This window comes from Carassius carassius, chromosome 31, assembly GCF_963082965.1.
Source record: "Carassius carassius chromosome 31, fCarCar2.1, whole genome shotgun sequence".
NCBI lineage: Eukaryota > Metazoa > Chordata > Actinopteri > Cypriniformes > Cyprinidae > Carassius > Carassius carassius.
The window spans coordinates 16,662,666-16,678,459 of NC_081785.1; the positions used below are offsets into that span (position 1 = coordinate 16,662,666).

A 15,794-nucleotide genomic window follows, 5' to 3' on the forward strand; every position below is an offset into this window, starting at 1 on the left:
AAATCTTCAGCTCAACAGTCATCTCTTCTTTCTCTCTCAGGTAACCCAGTGTCAGCTGTTGTAACCTGTAACCTCTTTGTCATCCCTGCATTAAGAAAGATGCAAGGGATCCTGGACCCACGGCCCACCATCATCAAAGCCAGGGTGAGTTCATGTTCTTGCATTGGTGGATACTTCAATACTGTACTTAAGTCAATTTAAGTATCCTTAGTTTATCTAATATTTTATTTTGGGAAACCTTTCCAAAGAATCACATTTTATAAAGACCTATTGTTCCTTGTTAATATGAACTGTAGAAATCATCATACGCTCTGAGATTAATGAACGAGCTGATTAATTTCAGTGAACCTGTTGAATTGGTTCACATATCGCACTGGACAATTCATTCGCGGATTGGACTGATCCGATTCTGATCCCAGCTGTTCTTGAGTCAATTCGATTCAGTGATCCAGTCAGAGTGAGTCAGGACTCTCTGGAAGAAGAGATAGCGGATCTCAATGGGACCTTCTTGGTTAAAATAAGCTAAAAACCAGGAGATCCTTTGAGCTTCAGTGTGTGCGCAACTGATAGCTTGAATTTAAGATACGAATGCCAAATTTAGGATTCATTATGGTTAAATAAAATCATATTTGATTAAATCATGTTTTTGCCACAATTATCATCAGTTGTTTGTGAACTGCATCTGCTGTAAAAAGGTGAGCTTTTTAAACCTGCTGTATAAAATGTGAATTCAGTATGTCATGTATCGCCATCTGAACAGTGTATGTTTTAAGTAAAAACTAAACAGATGCAACTTAACATAATGCAGTAACAGTGAAATCTTCCCTGCTGCCATAGCATTTTCAAATGATATTTAAAGGGTTAGTTCACCCAATAATCAAAATTATGTCATTAATAACTCACCCTCATGTCGTTCCAAACCTGTAAGACCTCCGTTTATCTTCGGAACACAGTTTAAGATATTTTAGATTTAGTCCGAGAGCTCTCAGTCCCTCCATTAAAAACTGTGTGTACGGTATACTGTCCATGTCCAGAAAGGTAAGAAAAACATCATCAAAGTAGTCCATGTGACATCAGAGGGTCAGTTAGAATTTTTTTTAAGCATCAAAAATACATATTGGTCCAAAAATAGCATAAACTACGACTTTATTCAGCACTGTCTTCTCTTCCGGGTCTGTTGTGAGAGAGTTCAAAACAAAGCAGTTTGTGATATCCTGTTCGCGAACGAATCATTTGATGTAACCGGATCTTTTTGAACCAGTTCACCAAATCAAACTGAATCGTTTTAAACGGTTCGCGTCTCCAATACGCATTAATCCACAAATGACTTAACTTTTTTAATGTGGCTGACACTCCCTCTGAGTTAAAACAAACCAATATCCCGGAGTAATGCATGCACTCAAACAGTACACTGACTGAACTGCTGTGAAGAGAGAATTGAAGATGAACACCGAGCCGAGCCAGATAACGAACAAAAGACTGACTCATTCTCGAGTCAACAACCGTTTCTGTCAGAGTGTCCGATTCGAGAACCGAGGATGATAACTGCGCATGTGTGATTCAGTGTGAAGCAGAATGACACACAGATCGTCTAAACCGAACTGATTCTTTTGGTGATTGATTCTGAACTGATTCTGTGCTAGTGTTATGAGCGCGGGTAAACCGAAGGCTTGAATCAAGGGCAATCATCGCCAATGATGCCTTTACGTCGAGCGCAAAAGAACCAGTGAACCGTTTTCTTCGACCGGTTTATTGAATCAAACTGTCCGAAAGAACTACTGGTGATCTGAAAACCGATGCAACTGGTTCTTGACTCGAGAATGAGTCAGTCTTTTGTTCGTTATCTGGCTCAGCTCGGTGTTCATCTTCAATTCTCTCTTCACAGCAGTTCAGTCAGTGTACTGTTTGAGTGCATGCATTACTCCGGGATATTGGTTTGTTTTAACTCAGAGGGAGTGTCAGCCACATTAAAAAAGTTAACAGCTTAAGTAATTTGTGGATTAATGCGTATTGGAGACGTGGACCATTTAAAACGATTCAGTTCGATTTGGTGAACTGGTTCAAAAAGATCCGGTTACATCGAATGATTCATTTGCGAACCGGATATCACAAACTGCTTTGTTTTGAACTATCTCACGACAGACCGGAAAAGAAGACAATGCTGAATAAAGTCATAGTTTTTGCTATTTTTGGACCATAATGTATTTTCGATGATTCAAAAAATTCTAACTGACCCTCTGATGTCACATGGACTACTTTGATGATGTTTTTCTTACCTTTCTGGACATGGACAGTAGACCGTACACACAGTTTCAATGGAGGGACAGAGAGCTCTCGGACTAAATCTAAAATATCTTAAACTGTGTTCCAAACATAAACGGAGGTCTAACGGGTTTGGAACGACATGAGGGTAAGTTATTAATTACATCATTTTGATTATTGGGTAAACTAACCCTTTAAACTAGTATGTTTACATAGCGTTATTTTTCTCTCAAAATAGCGTTTTTCGCTATTTGTCAGTAGTCATTTAGACACATTTAGTTTTTTCCTATTTTTAAATATACTATAGGGTGTATTTTATTTTTGCTTGTTTGCACATTTGAATTCAGTATTGCTAATTGATTCATTGGCATATTTAATGTTTGATGCTGTATGACAAGTTTTGGTAATGAAACTTACCAAAACTTATTCTCACTTACAGAACAGTACATATTAAGTGTCTGCATAAAGGATGTAGGATGGAGTGGATAAAATAGCAAAATACACATTTATCGATCAGTACTTTTTACTTGTAATACTTAAGTACGTTTAAAAACAAATACTTTTGTACTTGTACTCAAGTAAAAAAAAAGGAGTATATTTCTACTGGAGGAATGTTTTATTAATGTATCTGTACTTTTATTCCAGTACTTGAACAGTGTACTTTGTCCACTGGTGTTTCTGTGCTGCTGTGATAACATCAGTATGTGTCCTTTTCTTGGCAGCTGTCCTGTGATGTAAAGTTGGATCCACGTCCAGAATATCATCGCTGTATACTGACATGGCACCACCAGGAACCACTTCCCTGGGCACAGAGCACAGGTATACATAATTAGTTACATATATGTATATACATACATACATAGATAGATGGATGGATAGATAGATAGATAGATAGATAGATAGATAGATAGATAGATAGATAGATAGATAGATAGATAGATAGATAGATAGATAGATAGATAGATAGATAGATAGATAGATAGATAGATAGATATAGGTTAACAATAATTTATTTGAATGCAAAAAGAAATTAACACCCTTTTTCCTTCTCCGCTTCACAGGAAACCAAATGAGTAGTCGGCTAATGAGCATGCGCAGTGCCAACGGCCTTCTGATGTTGCCTCCGAAAACAGAGCAATACGTGGAGTTGCACAAGGGTGAAGTCGTGGACGTCATGGTCATAGGACGGCTATGATGTCATCTTATGGGGACAGACCAAGTACAGAGCAAGAAAGTGGTGCATGTCCACATATCATTACTATTCTGTAATATGCAACGGCACAGCTAGTTTTTATTGATTTGGGAGAAGTTGATCCAGTATAATCAACATTTTGAACAAAGACGAAAATGTGAAATTTATGAAAATACGACTTTCAAAGACAGAAAATATTATACCTTTTAAAGTGAGAATATATATATATATATGAAATATAAGAGATTTATTCTGTAATATATTGTTATAATTATTATGATTATTAATATAATGATGAATATTATCATATTAAGCAACTCTGTTCTCTTTCGTTGCAATTGCTTTGTGTGTTCAATGCTAGAACTTATAGATAGACGTAGCATTTTAATAGACAGCTGTTGGCGCCTGTCACTCATACATCAGAAAGCTTATTTTCTCATCGGTAGAAAATGTGTCGCTGAGGAATGAAAAGTTCTTCAAGATGACAGCAGGAGCTGGATCTTTTCATCTCTCCTCAAAGTGCACCAAGGTGACCCAGCGATCTTTCCCTTTAGTATTATATGCTCCATAAAGACTTCATTATGCTTCATAAAGGGTTTACAAAACCGCTTTGCTTGTCGTTTATCTTGTGAGTCGTGTTTATGTGCGCAGTGCCAAAAGCCAGGGCTGTGGGGGAAGTTCTCGTGGTCATGACGGCCGAAAAGCAGCATGTGCCGCCGGGTAGCACAGACTTTGTGTGGAAACAATGACCGGTGGTGGTCTGTGTAAAATCTGTGCTATTTCAGCACACCCAGAGGCATGTCCTGTGCTACAGGCTATTTCAGTCTGGAACATGCTTCGTAGTAAACTGGCCCTCATAGCTCTGCCCTTATTACTCTCTATTTTACCCACCACTCTTACATTTAAACTCGCCCGGCCCATTCCTAGAGGCTGAGCTCCCTGGAAACTTCTATTTGTTTAACTTCAATGATGAGACACAGCTTATTTAAGTGCTGACAGCCTTTTTAAACGAATTACATAAAATGTACAGTCAAAAAAATGCAAGAGTGATATTGTACAGACAAGTGACCAGCACTCCTGAGGAACATACTATGGAATTGAAAAGATATTGAATAACTATGTACTATAATATCATTTTCTGTAATATTGATCTAATGCGAGGATTAAAATTCTTGATCATTATGTAAAGATGTGGTTCAGTTTCATTTTTTAAATAAACACTGAAAGATGATTGACTCGAGTTCATAATTTCTGTTTATTTTAATGCATATGTGGTCAATATTTATTATTTAATAATATACAGTATTCACATTTTTATTAAATCATTTAAAAATACTTTATGAATATTAAGTAATTATCAAAAAAAAGAAGAAAAGAAGTCTGCACACTGAATTTACAGCTCCAAAAAAAAAAAAAAAAAAAATTCCAAACAGCAATCAGCCTCTTAGGTCTTCTACAGGCACAATGCTTGAAGATATTTGAAATTCTTTTACAAATGGTTTCTTTCTTTTACAAATGGTTTCTTTATTTTGAGCTGTAATTTTATAGTGCAGACATTTTTTTTTTTTTCTTTTGTTTTTTTTTGTCCTGCTACTGAATTTATATTTATTAATACGTTTTTCATTATTGATAAGAGATACCACTCTCTTTAAGCTGACACCCTTATATATATATATATATATATATATATATATATATATATATATATATATATATATATATATATATATATATATATATATATATATATATATATATATATATATATATATATATATATATATATATATATATATATATATATATATATATATATAATCTGCATTATTCCCTACTATATAGTTTGCTGAAAGGACTGGTTGATTTTTCTTATTTATTTTTTAGTTCCACGATATTGAAAGAGTCTAACGTCTAAAAAGAAGCCTCAAAAATCTCAAGCCGAAACAGACCGATTTGTCGCCGCTCGACATTCTCAAGGAAAATCACATCTGATTGGACGATAGAGTCCAAGCGTGGTAGATCTGTCCAATCTGATGCGTCGTCTCATGCGGTTGCCGGAGGCGCTCTTGAGCCGCTCTCGGTCAGCCAGTCGTCTCTGACACGCACACAGTCCCGAGACTCTGGAGCCGCAGCGACTCGTCATACTACATGACAACAGTCTAATGTGCTATTCTGTGAAAAACCGCTTGTTTGGGAGTATTCATTCACTGATTATTCTAAAGGGACGGCATATCTAACTGAAAAGGTAAGTTAAGCGAATCTTTAAAGTTCTTTGGCCGTTAAAACACGGTGTAAGTGTTGTTTGCAACAGGTTGCCCGGGAAAGAAAGTGTCCAGCTAATGTTAGCTGTGTTAGCTATGGGAATATATTTAACAAAACATTAAAACAAACTCATTTCTTTGAAAAAAAAAGTTCTATAAACATCAAAGAGACTGTTTGTAAGATTTGTAAGTTATGTGTTTCCCTATTTTTGGAGTTTTAAGGGCATACCAAGCTCATACCACGGCTGTCGCTCAAAACCTAATGAGCTGCCTACATAAGCAGCATTTTTAGGCGCCATAGGAGCGTTTATTGGCCAAAAAGTGGCAGCTCACTAGGTCTTGAATCAGTTACCCTGCTGCTTTGTATTAAGTTACTGTGAATGGGAGGATACAGGTATGAAAATGGCAAAACTAAGGATTCATCCATCTCCTCAAACAGCCTGTTGAAGCTGCGTGGAAGTTTATTTGATCGATACATGGACTGCCATTGTTCATCCTCCTTTATTACAGCCATTAGAAGAACACACATGTTGCATTGTTCCCTTCAGGGACGTTCAGAAATCTGATATCACTGACTCTTCATATTCTCTCCGGAGTGATTACTGGGATACTATGGATCAAAGCTGACATGGAAAGGGCGGTATCGTTTTATTTTATGGCTGATTTGCCTTGGGGAAGTAGAGGGGAATGTATTTCACCAGTCAGTCAGATATCTACCGTTTAAAAGTTGATCATTTTTGCATTATTAATGAATTGAGGAGTGTGTGTCGTTCATGAAAATGGCTCGGATTCTAGACACTCTGGCCTGTGTTTACTAGGCATGCTTAAAGTGTTTATGTGCTTATAAAATTGACTGTTAAGTGTTCTGGTTTATTTTATCAACCTCTTTTTTTTTGCATTTTCAAAGGACTCTGACAGTTTGATGTGCTAGTAAAAGAGAAGAAAGCAAGCTCGAGTTTTTCAATGTTGATCTATTCTTATGTTGCTAAATGCAAAGGTTCAAACACATTGACTTATTCATATCAACTTAATAATTTTAGATATTTCATAATCTCCAAAATTGTTAATTGACTAATTAATTATGGAGTAATTTTATTTCAATCTGAATTAAATGCTAGCTAATATATTGACAGTCTTATGCAGTGAATTGCCACAATAAATAATTTTGACAACGGAAATAATCATATAGGAAATAGTCATATAATGCCTTCAATGATAATGCTTGGAATAGTCATAGAAAATCTTTGGTCAGAACGTGGGAACCATACAGTATTATTAAAAAAGCAAACAAATAAAATGTTGGCATACATACATAATGTGAACGTCTGTGAGAGTGTGACAGTTGACCCATACACTTCAACTGTAAATGTTTTAATCGCAACACTTTGGCTTGTTTTTCTTTGTCATGTAGATGTTCCTTTTTATATGTCACTTAGTCACCAAAAATTCTACTTCCAGCTGGGCCTGGCTGTGATCCATGTCTTCGTTCCATTATTAGGAAAACAACTACCAATCTAATCATTTTCTCAGATCACAAGCTGCGAGTCAGCTGGCTGCTCCGTGTTGTTTAAAGATAAGTCTTCACTGCATGCTGTGATATAATTCAGCTTCAGATGTGGCCAAAGGTATCCAGTATCAGCACCGTCACAGAGATAACCTTCACTGCTCTTTATGCGTACATTGAAGTCAAAGATCATTTGTTCCAGAAAATAAATCAGGACTGTGGTTTTTTGGTTATGGCAGTTTTGTTTGTTGGCTGCAGGTGTAGAGTTACCGCACAAATAAATTAGGCTATAACAGATGATAGAGGTTTTTGGCTCTGAATCAGATAGGCTTTTTTCAAGGAGGCCGTATCTGTTTTCAGAGTAGAGCGAGAGGTGTTAATGCCAGCATGCTCTCGAATCATATTACCTCACCACCACGTTCCTTCAGTGAGTCTGGCCTGTCAGACTGAAGAAATCTTATGGCCTGATGGATATATTGCAGGATATAGCATACAGTGGGACTCTGTTCATCATCATTGGGTTTAAATATAAATAATAATAATTTAAATCTAAATAATTAAATTATTTAATGTATATTAAGGCTTTCAATAGATAAAAAAAAAAAAAAAAAATCTGATTTATCACACCCTGCTTTTACTCCAGTCTTCAGTGTCACGTGATCCTTCTAGATTATTAAAATATTCTAATATGCTGTTTTTGTGCATATTAAAACATTATAATTATACATGTTGAAAATAGCTGTTCTGCTTAATATTTTTGTGAAAACCATTATATGCTTTCTTATTAATAGAAAGTAAAAAAATACATAATTTATTTGAAATCATATTTTTTAACATCATACTTAATTTTACTGTCAGTTGATAAATTTAATGCTAAATACAAGTATTAAAAAAAAAAAAACTTGAGTGGTAGTGTATATATTTAGTCACCTCTACTTTAGATATTGTTTTGTTGCTTTGCATTAATTATTGAAATGTCTTCATTAATTATGACAGAAATATGTCAAACACTAGTTCATTTCCACACTAGTGACAAACACATTAAATGTTATCGGCAAGTATTGTATAGTTATGTGTGGCACTAGCAAGTAGGCTGATAGTCTCAAGTGCTTGAGCTTCATTCTCGGATGTGTGTGATGCATTGTGGGAAGAGAGGTATGAAGGTGTAGACAGGAGATTTTCATCACATGGACGGTGGTACAGGAAGGGACTGGGACCTCTGTCAGCAATGCACAGAACCACTGTGACCCATCTGTATCCACTGAGGAATTCTCAATGTGCGCCGGCTCTTCTGTCCTGATGGGCCACCATGGTTAGGAATGAACAAGCCCCAAATTCTCCTACAGAGCCCATCCAAAATGCCTGGGGGCTACTGTTCTGTCTAGACCTGGATTTTGTTGTGGGCAATATTAGCCATTGATTAGAGTATACATGGATCTGCACTTCGAATTTCTTAACAGAAGCAGTAAACCATTTGGGTACCCTTTGGAATACTCATTTAAACATACTATTATTTGGGACACACTAATTCTAATTTCGAATACTATTTAGGATGGATAGTATGCGATTTGGGATGCAAATATCTCTGTACTTGTCATAGACCAGGGTTGTCAAACATGGCCCACAGAGATGTCCAATCCGGCACACAGGATGAGTTGAACAATAATATAAAATAATAAATAAAACCTCATTTTCAAAATCAAATAAAGTGTATTCGCTACAGTTTTTTTTTTTGAAGTGGAACAAATTGCTCATGTATTTACATTGATGTTATGGCTCGGGAGTAAAACAAGTATGTTTTAAAGCTGCTCTAGAATTATATGATGATAGGATAAGTAGGGCTGCAACTAACGATTATTTTGATAATCGATTAATCTGTCGATTATTTTTATGATTAATCGATTAATCGGTTTATGTACTTATATTTTAGTTTTTTCCATTTTCCCCCCAAAGTAAAGTATTAATAAAGGGTCTTTATCATTCAGCATAGATTTTTAAGAGATTTTTATAATTTTGCATTGTCATATCCTCATCACAAATATACCTGGAGTTTTATTATGTTTTAGTGATCCCTTGTCAAACTCTTCTGCAATCAAAACACTGACCCATACTCTATCAAATTTCACAAGGAGATTTCAAATAATGTTTTCACCATGGCAGTCCTTAGAGCTCCTAAAGTAGTTTAACATCCCGAACAAAGCTTATTAAGGAATCTTTCAGAACATATTTTCACGAAGAATAAGGATAAAACAGAATAAGATTGCAGTGCGTTGTATTTTATTATTTACAGGGAAACAGCTTTATAGCTTATGCTTTGAAATTGTAAACAATCCTTCGAATAAAGTGCCAATGGCATGAAACCTGAATGGAACTCAATATTTAAAGTAAAATCCATCAGAAGGTTGTCCAGAAAAAAACGGACACACAAAAAACCTGCTGTGTGAAAAAGAGCAGTGAATACTTAGAAAAAAAAGTGCATTTCAAATATCTTTAAACATTTACCTCTCTCTTTCAGTCATAATTAGGCTGCACGACTGAATTATGAACTGGTAAATGACAAACTGATCACAGAACATGTTTGTAAAGCTTTAAATGTTAACTGTTAAAAAGCAATGTTATCAGCTTTTACAACTAAACATTTGCAAACAACATTGTACTGGAGAATCTGCACAAATAAAAGGCTTAGGTTCACATATCGCGCCTAAAACGCTAGGCGCACCCATAGACTGTGCGCACCGCTTTCTCCTCCTTTCCAAAGCGCTCGTGCAGAAGCGCCCCTGAGGCGTCTGCCTTTGCTAAGCAACCATGACGTGCTCTCTCCTTGAAGACGCGGAAATTTCAGCAAAGGATAAATGGATTTGCAGCTCTAAAAATCGCTTGCAGTAGCTCTGCTACTAAATTTATTTCAAAATGGGAATCCATATACAGCTATGATCAGCTGTTCCTTCATCTTGGCTGAGCTTTTAACGTTGTTACGGGAAAGGATGAAGCTGATTGGTTAGTTCTTGTCACATGACCCGCGGTGCGCTTGCTGCATTCTGAAAAGTTGAAATGTTTTTAACTCGATGCGGTGTGCACGCGCCTGGAAAAACGGGTGCGTCGCGACCGCGTCGCTTCCATTATGAGCGCGCATACTGCGCGCCTACATTGGAAATAACGAACATGAGCGCGCAAAAGACGCGATATGTGAACGGTCCCTTAAACAGTTCAGTAGTGCAGAGTTTACAGGTTAATCTTCTTTTTTGAAGGCTCAAAATAAAGTACTCCCACATCCTGCTGAATGCTGCAGAGACGCCGTTCGGGAAGCACGTGACATAAAACGAGGCCAGCTATTGGCTATTCGCTACTTCTCCTGTTGTACTGGCTGAGTAAATCCTCCGGTGGCTCATTACTGCCACACTTTGGTCACCGCAGATCTGAAATATGCACGAAATAAGCCGCTTACGGCAAATAAATTATTTAGCAACGAATCGATGACTAAATTAGTTGACAACTATTTTAATAATCGATTTTAATCGATTAAATCGATTCGTTGTTTCAGCTCTAGGATAAGGATAATATGGTGATAGCTGCATCGTAACTGATGCTTGTGTTGCAATTTACTGGCAATTTTAAACATGTCCAAAAGAAGAAATGTAACCTGAAAGGGCAGATAGGCTATTGAAAGGGAAAGAAAGGTTTTGTAATCTCAACGCTGACAGGTACGTTCAATCACAACTCGTGGCTGTGGTGAATGTGTGCAATAATTAACAACACTGTGATGACCGCAAGGAGAAAGAAAATGATTGAGCAGTGTGCAATATTTATTGTGTAATAATATCCTAACTGTAAGTTTTAATGATGTAAGTAAAGTTTATTTATATAGCACATTTATCACAGCAAGCTGAACAAAGTCAAAGATACACATAAACCAAACATATTATACAGTAAAACAATGGAACATAGATACAATCCAATTAAAATGGCTGGGAATAAAGATGTTTTCAACTTCATTTTAAAAGTTTTAATAGAAGGTGCAAGGCCAGTGGCAGTTGGTTCCAATAAGAGGGTCGTAATTGAAAATGCCCTATCACCCTTAGTTTTTAAGCATGAACGTGGAACAACTAAGAGAGCCATGTCAGAAGATCTTAGAGGTCTGGCGCGGTATTCACAAAACATTTTTATCTTACCACTAAGAGTTCTCCTAAATAGCAGTAAAAGTTTTTAGCTAAGAGTTTTCTCTTAAAACCTTTTCACAAAGATGCTGAGACAAACTTTTACTAAGGAACAGAGAGAAGTCTTAAGCTAAGAGTAAAGGTGGGGTTGACCTCATTGCTATGGATGATGTCAGCATACTTACTAACTAGCCACAAAATGATTGGCTGAATTCATAGAAATATTGTAGAGTGCAGTATTATGTTGCCATATTCAAATAAAGGTTTTTAAATAAAACTTTTAATTGCCACATTCAAGTAAAGATTTTAAAATGCAGGCTAAGTGTCACTAATTAAAAAGGCTGTATATTCAGCTAATTGTCAGCCTCTTGTCAATATGCATTAGGCCATCCTTAAAAATATTTTGGTTTGCAGTAACAGTAATTTTTTTTAAAAAGAGGGTCGGTAGGTCGGTCTATATTTTTTTTTTCAAGTTTCAATGTAAAAAAAAAAGTAAATTTTTGTGATGGTGATGACGTCAGTATGAATTTAAACAAATTAGCATATCGTGACGTCACTGACTGGGTCTTCAACCCGTGCCTTCGGTCGCATCATTGCAAACCTCATTTTGATGCAGGCTATATACACCACAAACAAATTTAAATCTGTCAAAAACATGTTTATTGCATGAATTTCAGGTGAGAAAAAAATGAGGTACTGTTTTACTTGCATCCACCACTACGTATCAATGCAACCTACAAATGAGAGAACGTTTACTTTGCTTTCTTGGGTTGTCACTTTTGTGGAAAAAATCCTGTTTGATTTGAGTGACGAGTGTTCATTGAATCGATTGTAAAATCGATTTTGCATGTCTAAAGTTTTATACGGCAAATAACACCAAATATAGGTAAATCCACGGACAACAGGCAGGAGGAATGTAAAGATTCAATATATTGGTAAATACCAATATTTCTGATGATTTATTGGCGTGAAGTTACATGCAAAATGACAAACAGGAGTGCAACATTTTCGAAAAACAATAAGCCAAGTGGACTGCCATAATGCAAAACATTTACTGCAGGCGTCAACATGGCTGTGTTTACGATCAAATTTCAACATCAACAACAACAAAAAATCGCATAGGCGATTTTCTTAGGCTATCAAAAAAAATATTTTTTCGAATATTCGTCGAATTTAAAATAAAAATCCACATTCGAATGCGCATTCGAATTTTAGGTGTGCATTAAGGAAGCTGCCTTATTAGCCCCGGTACGTGTTCCATTCCATCTCGCCGCGCGCACAGCTGTGTCTACACAACTTTCAAAGGCGGACGAGCTCGACACGCAGGATCTGCTTTCTCATCTATCACCTCGTGTACGCGCACGAGATGCAATGACAATATATGTGCCATTGCATTATAAGGTTATGTTAGCCTATCCAGTTGAAGCCACTTAAAAAAAAAAAAAAAAAAATCAATGTGGAGAACATCTTGTTTACATCAAAACTGAAACCAAGCCGTTCACACACAACGCATATTTTACGCATTTTCTAGAGGGACACCGTTGGTACTCGCGTCTCGCACAAGAGAGCCGCATGTTTAGAAAGACATGTAAAATTAATGTATTAATTTAATTTTCTAAAAATATCTCTAGACTTTATGTTGGGTTTTTGTTCCTCATCCCACTGCATCTCATGTTTTTAAATGAAAAAATGTATCCTGTGTGACTGGTTTTTCCGCCCTTTTTATTTATTTAACAATGCATGCATACATGATGCTGTTTTGTTTATAGTTCTTTAAGCAACTTAATTAATAATAATTGGTTCATAAACATTATTTTAAATATTATGTTTTTTTCACAGTCATGTATTCTAATGCTTTGAATAAACGTGCAGTAATATTGATATACCAAGCCCGAAACTGTATGAGACTGAATACCGGCTGAATTCACATTTCTGTTGTAAAAAGAGAAACATTGTGCAGAAGTATTATTTGCTGTTATGCGTGTTTGTCCGAAGCTGCAGTTGCTGTGTGACGCCTGTTCAAAAAAAAAAAAAAAAAAAAAACATGGACGCGCTCAGAGAGAAGGTCGTTAAAATCATTTTCTTATTTTCGTTTTCGAAACTTGTGTTGGTTGATTCGTGCTTGATTCGTGCAATAGATTTTCGAACATAAAGTGACAGTCGACACGGTCACGGTTTTAGACTAGAGAGGAGAAGGGATGGGAAAAGATCTGGGCACAGTTTTTCCAGAACTTTGTGCCAAGTTTAAGCGGTGTCGAGCTGTTTTAATGAATTTTTTTTAGATGTATTTTGGTGCCCGAACCCGTATGACTTTGAACAGTGACCGCGAACATTTAGTTTACTGCAGCCGCAGGCATCATTACCAAGCGCGAACCGTTGACTCTGACAGTGAGTGAGAGTCTGAGACGAAGCGAACGCACAGGCCACAGTGTGACATCCGTGTAAACACAGATGACGTCAAGGGTTTTTTTTTAATTAAAGAAGATAGCCTTCATTTGTATGTAGGCCAAGGCAATTTATATATGTACAATACTTACTTAAATATAATTAATAGTATTTTATTGCGTTTGTATTAGTTGTTTGAAGAGTAAAAAAATAATTGGTCGGTCTTAACGCAAATTTACAATCGGCAAGTCGGTCGGACTAAAAGCAAAAAAAAAAAAATTGAGTCGGTGCTAAATTGACAGGGTCGGTCGGGTTACGGCAAACAAGAATATTTTTAAGGATGGCCTTAGGGCTGCCCTCAAATAAAGTTTTTTTTTTCTGGTCACTTGTTTTTGGCCACATTTTTCATGAGCTGAACTCAGATAGCGAAGACTTTTTCTATGTACAAAAAAGGCCTATTTCTCTCAAATATTGTTAACAAACCTGTATAAATCAGTGTTAGTGAGCACTTCTTTGCTGAGATAATCCATCCACCTCACAGGTGTGGCATATCAAGATGCTGATTAGACAGCATGATTATTGCACAGGTGTGCCTTAGGCTGGCCACAATAAAAGGCCACTGTAAAATGTGCAAAAAAAAAACTAAATTTTTTTATTTATCGTTTATTTTGGGTCATTGCAACTCAAAAAGACATCCCTAACCAGCCCAAGTGCTCACTTTATCATTTTGACAACCTGGTTAAAGAAAGAGAAAAAAATTCATAAATCTAGCCTTAAAGGAATAGTCCATCCAAAAATAAACCAAACACCCTCATGTCATTCCAAACCTGTATGACTTTCTTCTGCAAAAAAAATAAAAATATTTTTTTCTGGTAATACAAGGTTACTACATGGGGTAGGGTTAGGTTTAGGGGTAGGTTCAGGGTAAGTACCTAGGCTAGTTATTACATAGTTATTGTAATTACTATAATAAGTACATAGTATGTACATGGGGAACAGGACTGTAAAATAAAGTGCTACCAAACTATAGCTCTTACAAACATTACAGACATTTTGTAAGTATTTTGCTAAACATCAGTGAATATCAGAAAAAAAAAACTATTTCAGAACTGGATTCCATTTTGTTGTTTTTGACAAAGTTATCTGTACAAACAAATATTCTGTGAATGTGTATAGTTGACCTGGTGTACACTCTTTAGGCTTAATAAGTGGAGCCATGCAGTGTTGTTTTTTCACCTGCCGGTCTCTTGGGTAATTTATTTTCCAAACATTTGCATGCACATGACTTTCTGAATGTCTTCTATGGACTTTGTAAGTGAAGTGAAACCAAGCAAATGGTTTACTTATAGCTTTGAAGGTCATGGGTTGGTTTTATTTTCTGTTCTGCACTGCAAAGGCCAAAAATGATTCATTTCTGCATCCTGGTGTTGTCCTTACCATACTCTTACTATAACATACCATGCTCTTTCCACATTTTTTGGTTCTGTTTGTACCTTTCCCTTTCTTTTCCAACTCTCTTCTGCATTGCTCTCCCTCCTGGTACTAAGTGGTACGTGTCCGATTCTTAGGAGCCTGGAATCTTGAATTTTCTTGGTACGCAAACACTGGGTGTTGGAATGTTGAGCTGGCGCTTTGGGGAAGATAATGATCCAGGTCTGTTTCTCCTCTACAGTGACAGTCATGGAAGTGTCGGCCTGTCCAGCTTCCCTCTATCCTGTGTGATGTCTTTCCTGATATTTCTTTTTTTGTGTGTATTTTCCAGTTCTCTGATGAGAGACATTCATATCTCAGAGGTGTCAATGCATAGTGTCTTTTTCAAGTTATGGAAGACCCCAGAGCTTTGATATATTGTCATATACTTACAAAACCTACTGAAGGGTTTTGATGCAAAAAGAAATCCGTTCCCACCAGTGATGCGCGGGTCAATGTATTAATAACCCGCACCCGACCGACATTTTCAACTAACCCGACCACAACTCGGACCGCAAAAAAAGGAAAAGAAAAATTTGTACCCGACCCGCTTCCTGACCCGCATT

General features: G+C 36.5%; 2 protein-coding genes across 12 annotated transcripts in view; both read left to right on the plus strand.

Annotated features, from left to right (window-relative positions):
- Positions 1–4,690, plus strand: part of LOC132111669 (gephyrin) — an 86,149-nt gene extending 81,459 nt beyond the window's left edge. For all 10 annotated transcript variants that reach the window (XM_059519187.1, XM_059519191.1, XM_059519190.1 and 7 more), the window contains 3 exons: positions 41–144; positions 2,985–3,081; positions 3,324–4,690. In XM_059519187.1, coding sequence (XP_059375170.1) covers positions 41–144; positions 2,985–3,081; positions 3,324–3,457 — 335 coding nt within the window. In that variant the 3' untranslated portion in view covers positions 3,458–4,690. The remainder of the gene's footprint in view (positions 1–40; positions 145–2,984; positions 3,082–3,323) is intronic.
- Positions 4,691–5,542: 852 nt separating this feature from the next.
- Positions 5,543–15,794, plus strand: part of LOC132111670 (protein PALS1-like) — a 47,342-nt gene continuing 37,090 nt past the window's right edge. For both annotated transcript variants that reach the window (XM_059519199.1, XM_059519198.1), the window contains exon 1: positions 5,543–5,699. The gene's annotated coding sequence lies outside the window, so the exon portion shown is untranslated. The remainder of the gene's footprint in view (positions 5,700–15,794) is intronic.